We start from the raw sequence: 17,291 nt of genomic DNA on the forward strand, positions 1-17,291 counted from the left end.
TGTGAGCCTTCCAACCTTCTAAGTATTCCTTTATATGTAGTTCAGAGTTCTGGGACCATCCCCTGAGCCTGCTTGGTCGGGTATTTTGTGTTGTTGTTGGCGGAGCTCTCTGCTATACAGCCACCCGATCCGCCATCTTGTTTGTTCTCAGCAGGTTGAAAGTTTTATAGAAACAGATTGCATGTTTTTTTCTTCCATGGAGCACTGTTGGGTTTGAACCACCAACCATACAATTAGCAGCCAAGTACTTAACCACTGTGCCACCAAGGGCCCCTTGGAAGAAATTTAGGAAAGATAAGCAAAAGGAATAAAAATATAAAGCAATTATCCTCCTGCCAGTCAAAGAAGCAGACCATTAGTAATCTACTTTTTTGTGCACACATAGACACACATATACTGGCATCTTACTAAACATACTTTGCCACCCACTTTTTACTTAACTGTATATTGTCTAGTATCCAGTGCTGTGATAACAGAAATCCCACAAGTGGGAGGCTATCGCAAACAGAAATTTATTTCCTCACAGTTGAGGAGGCTGGATGTAGGCGCTAGAGGAAGACTGGCTCTGGGGGAAGGCCCTTGTCTCTTTTAAGCTTCTGTTCCTTGGCGATCTTCATGTGGCATAGTATCTATCTCCCCATCTTGCTTCCTTGCTTCTGCCTAATCTGCTCCTGTTATATCCCAAGTGATTAGCTTAAGACATACCTATACTGGTAAGTCTTCATTAACATAGCAAACAAAGATTATATTCCCCAAATGGATATTCCCCAAGGCGGCAGGGCTTTACAGAATGAACAGAGGCTTTGGAGTCAGACCATCTGTAGAATGAAACTAATCACATCTTCCTGACAGGGCGGCTGTTGTTGTGAAGTGCCGTCGTGTCAGTTCTGACTCATAGTGACCTCGTACAAGATTTCTGAGGCTATAAATCTTAGTGGGAACCAAAAAGCCTTATCTTTCTCCTGAGGAGCAGCTGGTGGGCTCAAACCACCAACCTTATGATTCACAATCCAGTACTTACCCTATGGAACCACCAAGCTCCCCTCCTCCCTGTGCCCTTCAAAAGCGCTAGGGTACGCCAAACTGGATGCAGGTGTAAAGTGCCTAGTGCCATGCTGAATATGATGGATTCCCTAGCTAATGTTGTCATTGAGGTCCAGTGCATATGGGAACAAGAGGAATCATTCATTAGACATGGAGGAGGAAGAGGAAGGCTTTGCAAAGCAGGTAGCATTGGATGAGGACATCTGAGCAGAGACAAGGGAATAGCATGACAAAAGTCATGAAAGTATAGGCTGTGTCTGGAGAGTCTGAGAAGCCCTAGAGTGTAGGTGTGAGAACATGGAAGGCAGCTCTGTGAGCAGAGACTGAGAGCACATAGGCTTGAGTGTGGCTCTGCCACTTGAGAAATGCAAGTGCCTCAGAGCCTCAGTTTCCCCATCTGTAGAATCAGGACATGGGGGTCATAGGGTATACCTTCTTCACTGGGGTTTTCTGAGGATTAAATGAAAGAGACCTGGCACATAGGAAGTACTCCGGCTTCCCTGTATGCAACCTAAGAAAATAATAATTCACTGGAGGTGAACTGGGGCCAGACATAATTCTTAGTGTCGATCTTTCATGATTTGCCTGCTTTTACAAATCATTTGGGAAAATCTAAGATCTGTTCCAGCCCAGTTCCCTGAGGGGTTCAGTTCCCCCTACTATTCATACAGAGCTATTTTCCTTCCTGGGTCAGTATGTTTCCCTTTGTCTCTTGCATGCCAGCCTTAAGTTATCTAATCTTTGCGGTGGAACTATGCAAACTTTGGGGCATCTGAATAAATATTACAGGTCATGGAGCCTGTGTGTGGTTTATACCCTCGCTAATGCATATCTGGTACATGAGATTTTGTCCCCACACTGGAAGGTGAACTTGTTTGTATCTTGAATTGACTTCTCTTGCTTAAAGATAAGCATCTTAAAGTTTTTAAAGACAATATATTGTACTGTGATAATGCAGAACTTAAGCCATATTCAAAGGTAAACTTCAAATTCTTGCTGCCACCTATATTCCATCCATTCTATTGATGGTAGGTAGCTTCTTAGGCATCCTTCCAAAATTTCTTTAGGCAACATGCGAGTGTCTAGTTATATAGAGCTGCTATAACAGAAGTAGCTCTGGGGGGGAGGGTCTTATATCTTTACAGCTTCTGTTCCTTGGTGATCGTCATGTGGTATAGCATCTCTCTTCCCCTATCTGTGCTTCCTTGTTCAGTGCCTAATCAGAAATGCAAGTGAGTCACATTAACAAACAGGAATTTATTTTCTCGAAGTTTGGGAGGCTAGAAGTCTGAATTAAGAATGCCAGCTCCAAGGGAAGGCTCTCTCTGAAAAAGGTCCTTGTCTCTTGATTTTCTGCTCCGGGGCAATCTTCATGTTGCTTGGCATCTCTCTTCCTCCATCTCTGCCCACTTGTTAATCTCTTTTATATCTCAATAGAGATTGATTTATAACACACCCTACATTGTTCATTAACATAACAAAGAAACCCTCTTCCCCAATGGGATTATTACCACAGCTATGTTGTTGTTGTTAAGTAACTTTGAGTCAGTTCCAACTCATAATGACCCTGTATGGGATTTTGAGGAGCAGTTTTTGGGTTTGAACCACCAACCTTGTAGTTAGTAGTTAGGTACTTATCCTAAAGCACCACACCAAAACCCCAATCACATGTATGTTGTTGTTGTGATGTGCCGTGGAGTCAGTTCTGACTCATAGCAACCCTATACAGGTTTTCCGAGGCTGTAAATCTTCACGGGAGCAGAAAGCCTCATCTTTCTCCCGCGGTACATCTGGTAGTTGTTGTTAAGTGCCTTTAAATTGGTTCAGACTCCGAGCGACCTTGTATAGGGTTTCCAAGGAGTGGCTGGTGAATTTGAACTACCATCCTGAGGTTAACAGTGCAGTGTTTACCTTGTAGTGCCACACCAGGACTCCAACCACAGGTATTGTTATTGTTAAGTGCCCTCATGTCAGTTCTCATAGTGACCCTGTATAGGGTTTCCAAGGTATAGGGGCTAGAATTTACAACACCATATTTCTGGGAAACCATAATTCAATCCATAACAAACAACTGCAAAATACACATTCTTCTTTTTCCCTCTTTTTTATTTAAATGGGTCATATTAAACATACTCTCTGTACTTAGCTTGTTTCAAATAATATATCTGGGAGATAGTTTCAGATCAGTAGAGAGAGAGCCTCTTTCCTTGTTAACGAGAGCCTCCATCAACTCGACAGAATGTGCTCGGGTTAGCAGAGAGCTTCTGTTGTGCAGAGTCGGCAAAACAGATCCAAGGAGGGAATTCCCAGAAAGACTCCTTTCCTCTTTACCTGACGGACTGCCCTGAGCTGTCCTGCACACTGAGGAGTGCTGTGCCCCTGAGCAGAAGGGAGAAAGTTCTCCCTAGACCTATGCCAATTATAGCTGGACATTTACCAGCTGGGTGATTCCTACCATCTGAGGCTGCCAGTCACAGTGGCTTCCCCAGAAAAGGAACCAGTCAAGGAGAGCAGGAGGGAGGCAGATGGTCCTGTGTTCTCTAGAAAGACTGTGGCACCACAGGACAGTTCTCCCTATCACCTTCCCCTCACCTCTGCATTGTTGTTATTGGTAAGTGCCATTGAGTTGGTTCCGACTGACGGCAACCTTGTATAGGTTTCCAAGGAGCAACTGGTGGGCGTGAGCTGCCAACCTTACAGTTTGCAGTCCGGTGCTGATCCTACAGCGCCACAGCAGGACTCTCACAGATACCCTCAAAAGGCTATCTACTCAAGTTGACGGAAACCCACTCCTGAAACTTCTATCAGTGGGGCGATGGGGTCCATTCTATTATTTCACACACCTCTACAACAGTCCAGGGTTAGACACTTGACTTTGCTAACTCCTTTTTCTAAGCTGGTGGTAAAAAAGCTTTGTCTTGCCCTGTGTTTCAGGAGTTGTACAGCATTTGCAGAATGGTCAGCTACTGAGGGACATCTATCTAAAGAAACATAAACTCCTGCCAACTGACTGGTCTGCAGACCACCTTTACTTGGAGACCACTGGGAAAAGCCGGACTCTACAAAGTGGGCTGGCCTTGCTTTATGGCTTTCTCCCGGATTTTGACTGGAAGAAGGTTTACTTCAGACACCAGCCAAGTGCTCTGTTCTGCTCTGGGAACTGTTATTGCCCAATGAGAAACCAGTATCTAGAAAAAGAGCAGCGTCGTCAGTACCTCTTACGTTTGAAAAACAGCCAGCTGGAGAGGACCTATGGGGAGATGGCCAAGATCGTGGACATCCCCACTAAGCAGCTGCGAGCCGCGAACCCCATCGACTCCATGCTCTGCCACTTCTGCCACAATATCAGCTTCCCCTGCACTGGAAACGGCTGTATTGCCATGGAGCACTTCAAGGTGATCAAGACACATCAGATAGAGGACGAGAGAGAGAGGCGGGAAAAGAAACTGTATCTTGGGTATGCACTACTGGGCGCCCACCCCATCCTGAATCAAACCATCAGCCGCATGCAACGTGCCGTGGAAGGCAGGAAAGAAGAGATCTTTGCCCTTTACTCAGCCCATGATGTCACCTTGTCACCAATTCTCAGTGCCTTGGGCCTTGCGGAAGCCAGGTTCCCACGGTTTGCGGCCAGGTTGATCTTTGAGCTCTGGCAAGACAGAGAAAAGCCCAGTGAGCATTCTGTCCGGATTCTTTACAATGGTGTCGATGTCACGTTCCACACCTCTTTTTGCCAGGAGCACCGCAAGCATTCTCATAAGCCTATGTGCCCCCTGGAAAACTTAGTCCACTTTGTCAAAAAGGACATGTTTGCAGCCCTGGGTAGCAGTGGTACTAATTATTATGAAGCGTGTCACAAGGAAGGATTCTAAAAGGCACAATGTGTCATGCTTATAAAATCCGTGCCAGTACAGAAGAAATGGGAAAGGTTCTCTTCAAATTCCTTCTGTTGCAAAGGGTACATGATACTGATTTTTAAAGGCTAGAAACCCTGTCGGGAATCTTATAAATGGTTTGGTTTGAAGGGTAAGTACACTGCTATAATCTGGTACATGAGTTACTTGGTACACAATTACCAGTTCATAGAGAAAGAAAGGTAGTTTACCATAGCCAGACTTTGCTTAGAAGTCCAGAATAGTGTTTTGATACCCAAAGATGTCAATCTAAATTCATATTCTTTCAGTCTGCTATAGAACCAGAAAACCTCAGCCAAAATTTCCTCACTCCTGGACAGTCTTACCTTGTCCTTGTTTGGTGAAAAATGTCTTGAAAGTGATTTATGTAAAATATAGGTTGGCTGACTTTTCCTGTAATGGGCCTTATAGCAAGCATTTTAGACATTGAGGGGTGAGGCTGCATACAGTCTCTGTTGCTGTTGTAGCCATAGACTGTACATAAGAACAAGCATGGCTTATAGATGGTACGAAACAGGTGGTAGCAGATTTGGTCTTTGGACTATAGCTTGCTGACTCCTGATCTTAAAAACAGTCTACTACAGTTGCACTTTTGGCACTTTGAGAACTGATGGAATATCAAGAATTAGTCATCAGTGGTGCCTCCAGTAACTTTTGCTAGAAACAGAATTTAGTCTGTATCTGACATTGTAACACAACTTGAGGGTTAAAAAAAAAAACAAAAACCTTGAACCAGAATGAATTAGAAAGACAGCTCTTTAGAATAATACTTGATGTTCATGATGATTGTGGTACAAGATAGTTTTAAGTATGTTTTAAATATTTGTCTGCTGTAGTCTACTTGCTGTATATGCTGAAATTTTTGTATTTTACTTAGTATTTTTATAGCCTAGGAAAGTATTTTCTAAGACCAGTTTTAGATGTGCTTTTATTCATACAGTAAGATTCAATTTCCTGTACCTGTTTAGAGGGTCAGAAGGGGGCAGCAGCTGAATTTGGGCATGTTCTCCCAATGAAAGAATTATAGATCATTCCCTTTGACAAACTGTAGAATTGGATGAGTTTTTAAGCAAGTTTCATCAGTTTCAAGCTATAAATTCTGGTTGGTTTTTAAATAAGTTTTTGGAAGCTCTTTGTTACTAGATTGTTCAATAATATTTATAAGATGTTTTTATATATTATAAGAAATTGCAATTAAATCTGTAATTTCAGAACTCATGGTGCTAGTTCTTTGTGAAGAAATGTATGTGCAAGTGAGGTCTTCCATTGTCATTGGCATTCCAACCTTTTCTCTTTGTTTTGTTTAGTGTTGTACTTGAATACTTGTTTCTATTAATAAATTTTTGAAGAACACCTGTACTCTGCAACTAATGGTTTCTAACTACAAATCCCTCTAGCCTTTTCCAAATGACAGGCAATATTTTTTTACTCTTCTTTTATTCCTGGAAATTGTGTTAGGGCGCTAATATGTTAAGCCCAATTGATTTTTTCCCCCTCCCATTCATAATATCTAAATTACAACTACTAAGTCCAGCTTGAAGATTTAAAAATAAAGCGAGTCAGAAGAGTCTTTAAAAAATCAAACCGTAACATCTTGTGAAAGTAAACAATTTGGGTAAGAGCCAACACTGAAGCGTGAAAATGGAGGTTTTGCCTCCCACAATACAGAATTTGTACAGCATTAAATTATCTCCCTCTATGTGTTTCTGAGACATTTCATACAGTAAATAAGCACTGAGCTTGAATTCATGGACAAGGTCTTTGGTTTCTGGGCAATGGTCTAATATGTTCATTCATGACAAATGTAAAATATATATTTTGCTTTCCTGTTTTTCTGATTAAAATGAATATACACCCACTGGGAAATAGTCAAACAATACTGAAAAACAATGTCAGGTGTGAAGTTCTCTACTCCCCCATCCAGAAATGACACTGTGTACAGTTTGACAAATACTCTTCCAGAAATCTTCCATGCAGATGCTGAAATATGCATCATTTTTAATAGGAACACAATCATTGTACATATATTGTGCTTCGACCTGCTTCCCTGAACAAATATATGAGGGAACTTCAAGTAGTTTGTGTAAAAATTCTATTATCTTTTAATTCCACTTCTCCATGAACTTTTTGAAGCTCCCTCGTATTTTATTAATTTGTTTCCTTCAATAATATGCCATAGAAGTATTTCTCATTAAGTTGCTTTTCTTAACTGTATTTCTTGGAGATGTTTCCACGTTGATATATGTAGTTGGCTCTGTTTTTAGCCACTGCATAATCATAATATATATTCATGGTATGGATGAGTTATTTTTAAAATCTCATTAAAAATCTATGAAGTTAAAACTTTAAAGCCAACATGCTGGAGCCGGACTGTAAGATGTTTGAGTTGCATGAACAAAGCAGCCAAGCCAGCAGTCATATATGTCCATTTTTTATCCCAATTGAGCAGTTAACCCTTTTTCAGTGTAGTGTAGCTGCAGTTCTTCTACTTTTACATTTACTTAAGGACAGAGCTAAGGAACATAATCCAATATTATAAAGTCTAACTGGGGCTCTCTGTAGCTACAGTAGATTTAGACTACCCAAAAGGTTGGGGTGATTCTGTTTTCTAGAACTCTTGAGAGACGTGGTTGTACTTCCCCAAGTCTCCCAGAAGTCTTCTGAACCAACTTAGCAGCCCTGGTTGGGGTAGGTATACCACAGTGTGTTTAAACACAACCACTGGTAGATAGCAGAGTTGCCAGTGGTCACAATGCAATTCTGGTTAGAGTGGCTAGGAAAGAGCTCTAACCTGGACACTGATTAACTGCTATTGCCCACGGCCTCTAAAGTGAATGTCTGGACTCTACCCCTATATGAGTGCCTGCCCAGTAGTCAAGTCAGATATTTAATAATTAGCTCTGCTGAAAAGAAGCCTTTCTATTTACCAGAGTGGTTGGTCAAGCCTTCCCAGACTCTTCTTTTTTTTAAGGTTTTTATTGTGGATTGAGTGAAAGTTTACAGAGCATGTCATCAGTTTTACATTCAACAAATCATATACCTTGTTTCATTACAATGATTATAATCCCCTCCATGTACCTGAGAGAAATACTGTTGTATTTCTCTCTATCCACTTTAGCTTTTTAAAAAACAAACAAACAACAACAACAAAAAAAAACTCACTCAGGCATATATAATAATTTACATCTCCAAAGGGCACATTGTGCAAGTCTGCTCCTGGCCACCAGCTCTTAGTCCTTCTCTTCTTAGTCCATGAATCTAGAGTCCTCAGCCGCTCCCCCTCTCCATGCCCCCATCTCTGCCTACATCTCTGGTGCTGCTGCTTCTCTGGATAAGGTCCCGCATTCTGCTTGTGCCTTCCTCTCTTGATGGTCCTAGGCTTCCTGGACTCTTAAGTTGACTTCCAGTGGTGCCTGGTCTGGTGAGGAAGCCATCACTGGGGGCCAGCCCAGCTTCTTTTAGAGCTGCTAAGTCTCAGAGAGGGATGATCTGAGACTGGCCTCTGGGAAACTCCTTAAAGCCGTCATTATAGTCTTGCTGCTTCCCTCCATGGGCGCCACAAACTGTTAGTCTTCTACAATCTTCTGAGACAGTAACCTCAAATACAAATGAGAAAACTCACTTGGGGGAATGAAGTCACTTTTCCGAAGGAAGAGTCTGCCCAGAGTCTAATTGGAGTTTGCATGAGGACGCTGAACCTTTACAGAACATACACTGTGTGAAATCTCACAGAAAAGGCTTTTCCTACACGGCTTCCTTTAATCCCCTCAATAATCGTATGAGGTACCCTATTTGCTGGTGAATAATACAGACAAGAAGCCCTGGTGTGGCACTGTGGGATAATGCAGTAGACCACAAGGTGTGTTTGAACTGCAAGGTTGACGGTTCAAATTCACCAGCCATTCGGAAACCCTATACAGGGTCACTATGAATCAACAACAATACAGATGTATTTGTGGTATAGCCTGGTTTTACAAAGAATTTTGGAGGGAGTGATGGGGAAATTAAGGGCTTTCCATCGTATATTGAAAGCAATTCCGAAAAAGCCTTCATGGGAGAAAACCTTAGGCTTTTTTTTTCTCTCCCATATGAACATTGGACTCAAATATAAAATTACTAAGTTTTGAATATGAGCTGAAAAGATTCAACTGATCCTGAAAAATATGTGTGTGTGTATATATGTGTTCACATAGCTCAAAGATATATATGGGGGGGGCTTCATAAAGTACATGGAAAAATGGAATTAAGAGAGAATGGAATTTTTCCATGAACTTTTTGAAGTCTCTGGTATTGTATCTGTGTATTGTAACTAAAACACAGCAGTAATGAATTTAAATCTAAATGGTTAAAGGTACATTCTAACACTGCCTCTGACCTGTTGTAATTTGGTCTTTTTGTTATTTATGTGATTATATTCAGCCATTTGTTGTTGTTAAGGAGTTAGCAGCCCATTGCTTATCCCACACCACCACACCAGGACTCCATGTTCAGCCACTAATGGGCTGTATCTAATATCTAATACACTTTAAGTCTTCTGAACTTATTCTTCCATCGGAAAGAAAGCTGTTAAGTGATGTAGAGTTGGTTCCGACTCATAGTGACCCTATACAGGGTTTCCAACGAGTGGCCGGTGGGTTTGAATGGTTAGCAGTACAGTGCTTCTCCTACAGCGCCACACTAGTTTTAATAGAGTGCATTTTAATAGGGTGGCCACCTGCCCTGGTTTGCTTAGGATTCAGGGATTTCACAGAACATGGGATCTATACAAGTTGATCACCCAAGTGTTGTATTATTGAGACATCTCCTAGGTACTATCTCATTATCACTTTACAAAAAAAGGGAAGTGTGATAAAGTAACTCATCTGAGGTTTTGCATAGCTGGCTATTATGCAGCCAAGTGGGAACTCAAAGCGAGGCATTCTTACTCCAAGAACTATGTTCTAAAGCAGAAAAAGATAAGACCTCTCTGAACCATTTAGGACTTGGGCTAGATGCAACAGGAAGCTGATTATTTTTTCCAGGAACCTTCCAGAAATAGGCAGCAGCTTCATAATATCATCAGGAATCCAGATTCCTATTTACATCTTACTGGCCAGAATGGAGTCACTTGCCCCAAACAGTCAGGGGAGTGAGGCTTGGCAATGGGTACACTGGGTCCAAAGTAGTATCAGGCTCCTCTAAATAAGGGAGAACAGGAGAATGTGACTATTGCATTCTCCAAAGCCACCCCACCAGAGTTGGGAGATGTGGGTCTACCTCACCCAGGCCCCCCCCTCACCCCCCTTTAGGACTTCTTTCCCCAGTTGTTGGCAGTGCTCAGATTCAGCCACTTCAGGGAATTGCTCTCCAAAGAGAACCATTTCCTCAGTGACATGCATCCTTCCTGAGGTAGCCATGTCCAACGACTGGACAGGGCAGGGATTTAAAGGATACTCCCTGAAAGGTCATCCAATTTCAGAGTTCCTCATGGAGCCAGCTGAGGCCTTGTAACTGCTTCAAAGCCCATATTCCCCTCTGCCTCATCCTCCTTTCTCTCCTTCCTCCACAACAACCCCTGAAGACATGCCCCAACAAACTCCCCACATATCTGCCTCAAAGTCTGCTTCTTGGAAACCAGCCTGCAAACACATTCTAAGGGCTGCGGTTTCTGCTAGCCTGGGCTGGAAAACTGGAGTCATTTGTTTGAGAGATATTACATATAAATCTGTTAATCATAAGTTTTTCCTTTGATGACACTGGCTTAAATGGTTTTTAAAATGTATGTATATACTTAGATTCCACTTTATTGTGGAATCTAAGTATATACATATGGAGCAGCAGGAAAAGCTTGAATCTGGATAGTCCAATGCTAATTATAGAGGGTTCCTATATCAAGATCCATCATTTATTGAGCCTCTACCATGAGATGCGGAGTCCTACTGGTGTGGCGCTGTGGGTTAATGCGCCAGACTGCAAAGCTGTTTGAACTGCAAGGTCGGTGGTTCAAGCTCAACAGCTGCTCCTTGGAAACCCTATACAGGGTCGCTATGGGTTGGAATCGACTCGATGGCACTTAACAACAACAACCATGAGATGCATATTGGACTAAGCATTCAACTGGCATGTTTCCACATCTCACAATATGAGTAACGATTTGAAGGAGGCATTTATTATTCCCATTTTCCAGGTAAGGAAACTCAGGCTCAGAGATAAACATTTACCCAGGATCAAAGTCAGTAGTAAATGGCATAATCAGGACAGGACCATGGGTCAGCCTAGACTACAAAGGCATTCCAGGTCCCTCTCACATATCACTCCTCTACCTCCATATAAGTGACTAAAGCTGGACACTTGGGCTACAGGTAAGAGTCTACCCTTTCAATCTCTGTTATGGACATCCATGTTTCTAGCTCCTTTCATTTCTCTTCCCTCTCCCCTCCCACCCCTCCTTTTTTTTAATACAGTATTTACAAGAAAGTAGGACCATCTTATACCAGGTTTTCAGCCTTGGTTTCCCTGAAAACAAAGTCTGAGACAAAGCTTACATGTGAGTGGTTTGTGAAGGAATGTGATTCCAGTGAGCTGTACTGAGGTACAAAGGGGAAGGAGGAAATGCCAGTGTGAAGCAGCATACTGAATTGATCACCCCCTATAAGTGAATGGTTGTTCTGTCCCATGCAACCTCCTGAGAAATCTTCAGACATGCATCTCAGGGCTGTTCTATAGAGGAGGAGAGGAGGAACATTTATCCATCAGCTCCTAACCATAGCTATTTCCTGCCCTTCTGGATGCTCTGGCATCAGAGAAGTACCAGGGCAGGATGCAAGAAGCAAGATGCTGTCTGATCATGGACCAGGTCATCACCACAATGTGTTTGAAATGACATTGAGACTTAGAGGACTGGAAGTAGTGTATAAGATGTGTTTGACAAGCAGGATTATGTGGGCTCTGGTAGGAAGCACTGAAATAAGAACCAACATTCATTGAGCACTTCAATATGCCCGGCACTGTACTCTGTGATTTCGATACATAATCTTGTCTCACACTCACAGCAGCTCTGTGACTTGGAAATGATTTTTATGCCCCATTTGTAAGATGGGGAAGGAAACTGAGAGGTCATTTCCCAAGGCCTTGGAGCAGGGAAGTAGCAACACAGTACCATTATATTAAACAGTTCTCAGTGTTCCACAAAGTGCATGTGTTATGGTTTGGCTATGAAAAATATACATTTGTTGTTAGGTTGTTAGGTGCCATCGAGTCAGTTCCAACTTATAGCAACCCTGTGCACAACAGAATGTAAACACTGCCTGGACCTGGGCCTTCCTCACAATTGTGACTTTTGCCCATTGCTGCTGCCACTGTGTCAATCCATTTCGTTGGGGTCTTCCTCTTTTCCATTGACCCGCCAATTTATCAAGCATGATGTCCTCCTTCAGGAACTGGTCTCTCCTGATAACATATCCAAAGTATGGCTAATAAACAGCATTCTGGCTGTACTTCTTCTGACACTTATTTTTGGTTCTACAGGCAGTCCATTAAATATTCTTCTCCAACACCATACTTCAAATGCATCAATTCTTCTATGGTCTTTCTTATTCACTGATCAACTTTCACATGTATATAAGGTGATTAAAAATATCTAGGCTTGGTGCAGACTGAAGCATCCAGCCAATATGAAGTGAGGGGAGATGCACAAGAACACCCATACTTGCAGATAGTACCCACTTGACTTGGCTTCAATGGCTGGATGATCAGAACTCGAATAGAAGAAGAAAGAAGGGGGGAGGAGGGGGAAAGAGTAACCCGCTACAATTTGATTAACTTTACCTATACTTATGGATGTAATAGCTCAAAAAAGGGAACAAATCTTTACAGTGAGGCTCACTCCCACCCCCTCAGTATACAGGGTTGACAGAGATGGGCAACTTAGACAATGGCTACCCAAAATAGGGTGGGCGGGAGGCTATAAAGGCCTATAAGGAGCTCTAGTAGCATAGTGGTTACATATCAGGCTGCTAAATAATCCAAGAAGCTGAGTTATATGAAGAAAAACATGGCATCAGGATTGGAGGAAGATTCATTAACAACCTGCGACATGCAGATGATACAACCTTGCTTGCTGAAAGTGAAGAAGACTTAAAATACTTACTGATGGAGAACAAAGACCACAGCCTTAGGTATGAATTGTAAAGAAAACAAAAGTCCTTACCACTGGGCCAATAACAACATTCTTATCAACGGAGAAAAGATTGAAGTTGTCAAGGACTTCATTCTTCTTGGATCAACTATCAACACTCATGGAAGCAGCAGACAAGAAATCAAATGACGTACTGCATTAGGCAAATCTGCTGCACAAGACCTTTTTAAATTGTCTAAAGCTCTGGTAGTGTAGTGGTTACGAATCGGGCTGCGAACTGCAAAGTCAGAATTTCGAAACTACCAGCTGCTCCTCGGGACAAAGATGAGGCTTTCTGCTCCCGTAAAGATTTACAGCCTCGGAAACCCTGTTCAGGGTCGCTATGAGTCGGAACCGACTCCACGGCACATAAACAACAACAACAACAAGGTGCCATGGTATTTTCAATAACCTCATATGCATGAGAAAGCTGGACAGTGTGAAAACGGTAGAAGAATTGATGCTTTTGAGTTACGGTGTTGGAGGAGAATATTGAAAGTGCCATGAGCTGCCCATAGAACCAACAGATCTGTGTTGGAAGAAGTGCAGCCAGAATGGCCAAATTTCATTTCTCATACTTTGGACATATTGTCAGGAGGAGTCGCTGGAGAAGGATATTATGTTTGGTAAGGTGGAGAGTAAGAGAAAAAGAGGAAGACCACCAGCGAGATGGATTGGCAAAATGGCAGCATCAGTAGGCTCAAGCGTGGCAACAATTGTGAGATTGGCCCAGGACAGTGCAGTGTTTCATTCTGTTGTGCACAGGGTCGCTATGAGTCGGTACCTACTCAATGGCACCTAACAACAATAACAACAACTGTCAGGCAATGAGAGAATTAAGTCCGTCCGTAGGGTTCCACTCCGGGATCCCTCCCCACAGGAGGAGGTGCCAGAGCTACCACAAGTTGTAGGTCTGCCAGAAACGCTGGCCCAGGTCTCCTACCTGCACAGCTGAGTAATAGAAGCCGTGCGGTCGGAGCGGGAACGCGCGTGCGCAAAAGGGAAAGTGGGAACTACGACTCCCAGAGGCCTCTTGATAAGGATTCAATATCCCAGAAAGCTACGCGGTGCTCCACCCAGGGTTTGTGTTCTTTCTCGAAAGCGGAAGGTAGGGTGAACGTAGCGGTAAGGGTATAGAACGGTACGAGCTTCTTCCGTGCACTGCCTCTAGGGGTCGTTTGTGAATCAGAGAAACCAGCTCTTGGGAGAGAAGAGGCCTGGCCCCAATCGTTCCACGCTTCGCTCTACATTATTTTTGTTTTCCGAAGCCTAACACCCAAGGCGCCATGCTCAGGTCCCACAATTTATGCTACGTCCAGCGGTGGATGCGGGCGCAGGGGCTGGTGTGAGCGTGGGCGGGTAGGGGGAAAGTCTGGTTCCTTCACCTGACGCCTCTATTCTCATTATGAGATGGTACTGGAGCCCTAGCTATGTGGGTTCATGTGACTCAGATCCTCAAATGCCTGTATTCTGGAGGTCAATAGCCTACTCCCTCCTACCTTCCACCTCCATCCGCTTCCCTTAGCCCCAAGTAGACTGTCTAGACCCCACTATTATCACCTTTTCCAAAGGAAGGGCACTTAGAGCACTTGGTAGGAAGCTGGAACGACTGGTGGGATTGAGATAGATAGAAGTCAAGAGAATGGAAGAGTAGGGATGTGATGAGTAGAGAGTTATGGGGGATGTTAGTGTCAAAGTCAAAGTTGGTTCCAATCCTGCATAGGGCTTCCTTGGTGGGTTTGATCTGCCATTGGGATAGGTGGGGGTGCAAAATGGGAGGAATGAGAACTGAAAGATTGAGACCTATCATTACCTGTATTTCTCAAAAGAAAGGAGTGTGTAAGGCAGAAGAACACATTTTTCAGAGCTGTTTCTTTTTGTTGAGAATGTACACAATAAAACAAATCGAGTCAACAGGCTCTACATGTACCATTTATAACATTGATTACTTTCTTCTGTCGTGCATTCTTTCTCACCATCCTTTTTTGAGCATTTCCTTCCCCTCCCTTAACCTAAATCCATTGTCCCCTAAGGTTCCTTCCTACCTAATTATTGTTGCTAATCTTATCCCACTATTATTTTTAATTCACTGCCCCGGTAATGTTTCTTTCTAATCTTTGTTACTAATCTAATCTTTCAAGTTGTTAAGTGCCATCAAGTCCAGATTTACAGTGACCCTGTATAGGGTTTCCAAGGAGCGGCATGTGAATTTGAATGACCAATGCTTATATCCCATAGTGCCACACCAGGTTGTTGTCAATTTATTGTTGTTAAGCGCTATAGAATTCTTTGAAGCCCCTTTATTTAGTCAACAAGTATTTTCCAAATGACCAGTGCATGCTGTAACAAAACCGTGATACATGGATAAAAGATCTATTTCAACTGCAAGATACACCCATAGATTTTTAATGTAACAATACAAAAAGTTCATTGATAAGGTTTTATATTTTATATGTCTATTGATTGATTAAGTACCCAGTGGAGTGGAGTCGGTTCTGACGCATGGTGACCCTGCATAGGGTTCCGGAGGAGACACATCTTTATCTGAGCAGAAAACCTCGTCTTTCTCCTGTGGAACAGCTGGTAGTTTTGAATTGCTGACCATGAGGTTAGCAGCCCAACTTGTAACCACACGCTACCAGAGCTCCCTTTTTAAAATATTGTTTTAACTGTTATGAGAGAGCTCTGGTAGAGTAGTGGTTACGAATCGGGCTGCGAACCGCAAGGTCAGCAGTTCGAAACTACCAGCTGTTCTGCGGGAGAAAGATGAGGCGTTCTGCTCCCGTAAAGATTTACAGCCTTGGAAACCCTGTTACAGGGTCGCTATGAGTCGGAACCGACTCCAGGGCACACGGCCATCATAGCTGTTATATTTGTTGAGATTTGCTGTGGTATTAAAGAAGAATAGCCACACAAAAAAGCGTTAAATACTCCCCAATTTTCAACTACATTATCTCTGTGAATCCAATTTTTTTTCAATCCACTTGAATTAAAACAACATTAGAACATACTGGAATGTAGAAGTAATAACTGTCTTCTATTAAACCAGGCAGAGATTAGCAAAAATGTAAAACACTGGTACTTTTCTCATTTTTTATATATAATTAAAATTTTTTTTATTATTGTGGTAAAACATTAATAGCAAAGCATTCACCAATTCAACATTTTTACTGGTACAATTTAATTATACTGTTTACATTTATTTATTATGCTGTACAACCATTATCAAGGAGCTCTGGTAGTAGTGGTTATGAATCGGGCTGCTAACCTCAAGGTCGGCAGTTTGAAACTACCATCTGTTCCATGGAAGAAAGGTGAGGCTTTCTGCTCCCGTAAAGATTTACAGCCTCGGAAACCCTGTACAGGGTCACTATGAGTCGGAACCAACTCCACAGTACTTAACAACAACAAACAACCATTATCACTATCTATTTCTAAATTATTCACTACCATTAACATAAACTCAGCACTTCCTAAGCAAAGACTCCCACTTTCCCCTCTCTGCCACTCCTGGTAACCAACAATAAATCTTGGTCCCTCTACACTTGACTATTCATATGTTCTTGTTGTTAGGTGCCATCAAGCCAATTCTGACTCATAGTAACCCTATGCACAACAGAGCAAAACACTGCCTCATCCTGTGCTGTCCTCACAATTGTTGTCATTATTGGAGCCACTGTGTCAATCCGTCTCTTGAGGGGTTTCCCTCTTTTTTTGCTGACCCTCCTCTTTACCAAGCAAGAGAACCTTCTCCAGGGCTTAGTCTTAATTATGAGAGATGAAAGCTTACCATCCTGGCTTCTAGGGAGCATTTTAGTTGTACTTCTTCCAGCACAGATTTGTTTGTTCTTGTAGCACTCCATGGTACTTTTTTTTTTTTTTTTTAATGTTTTATTGTGAATTATATGATAGTTTACATGGGAGAACTTTAGTTTTATATTCATTCCATCATATACCATCTCACTGCCATGGTTCCAATCCCCTCCATGCATCCTCAAGCACAAAAAGGGTATATCCCAGAAACCCACCCCCCTACACTTCTCCCTCCTCCCCCCAGTTTTCGGCCCACAGTCCCTTTCCCTCTCTGGGTCCAAAGTCCCCAGTCACTTCATCACTCCATGTCATCATCTCTGCCTCCATCTAGGCATCTCTGTTTCTCTGGGTAGGGTCCCGCTTTC

At 42.6% G+C, this 17,291-nt stretch overlaps 1 protein-coding gene across 2 annotated transcripts in view; it reads left to right on the top strand.

Moving 5' to 3' along the window:
* Window positions 1–5,078, top strand: part of ACPL2 (acid phosphatase-like 2) — a 48,661-nt gene extending 43,583 nt beyond the window's left edge. Inside the window, exon 5 of one of the 2 annotated variants that reach the window (XM_006869843.1) lies at window positions 3,979–4,916. In XM_006869843.1, coding sequence (XP_006869905.1) covers window positions 3,979–4,916 — 938 coding nt within the window. Of the gene's footprint in view, window positions 1–3,978 lie in introns of both variants that reach the window. The other variant, XM_006869844.1, reaches the window with a different exon arrangement.
* Window positions 5,079–17,291: the final 12,213 nt, after the last annotated feature.

The sequence above is a fragment of the Chrysochloris asiatica genome, unplaced genomic scaffold (assembly GCF_000296735.1).
Source record: "Chrysochloris asiatica unplaced genomic scaffold, ChrAsi1.0 scaffold00136, whole genome shotgun sequence".
Taxonomy (NCBI): Eukaryota; Metazoa; Chordata; class Mammalia; order Afrosoricida; family Chrysochloridae; genus Chrysochloris; species Chrysochloris asiatica.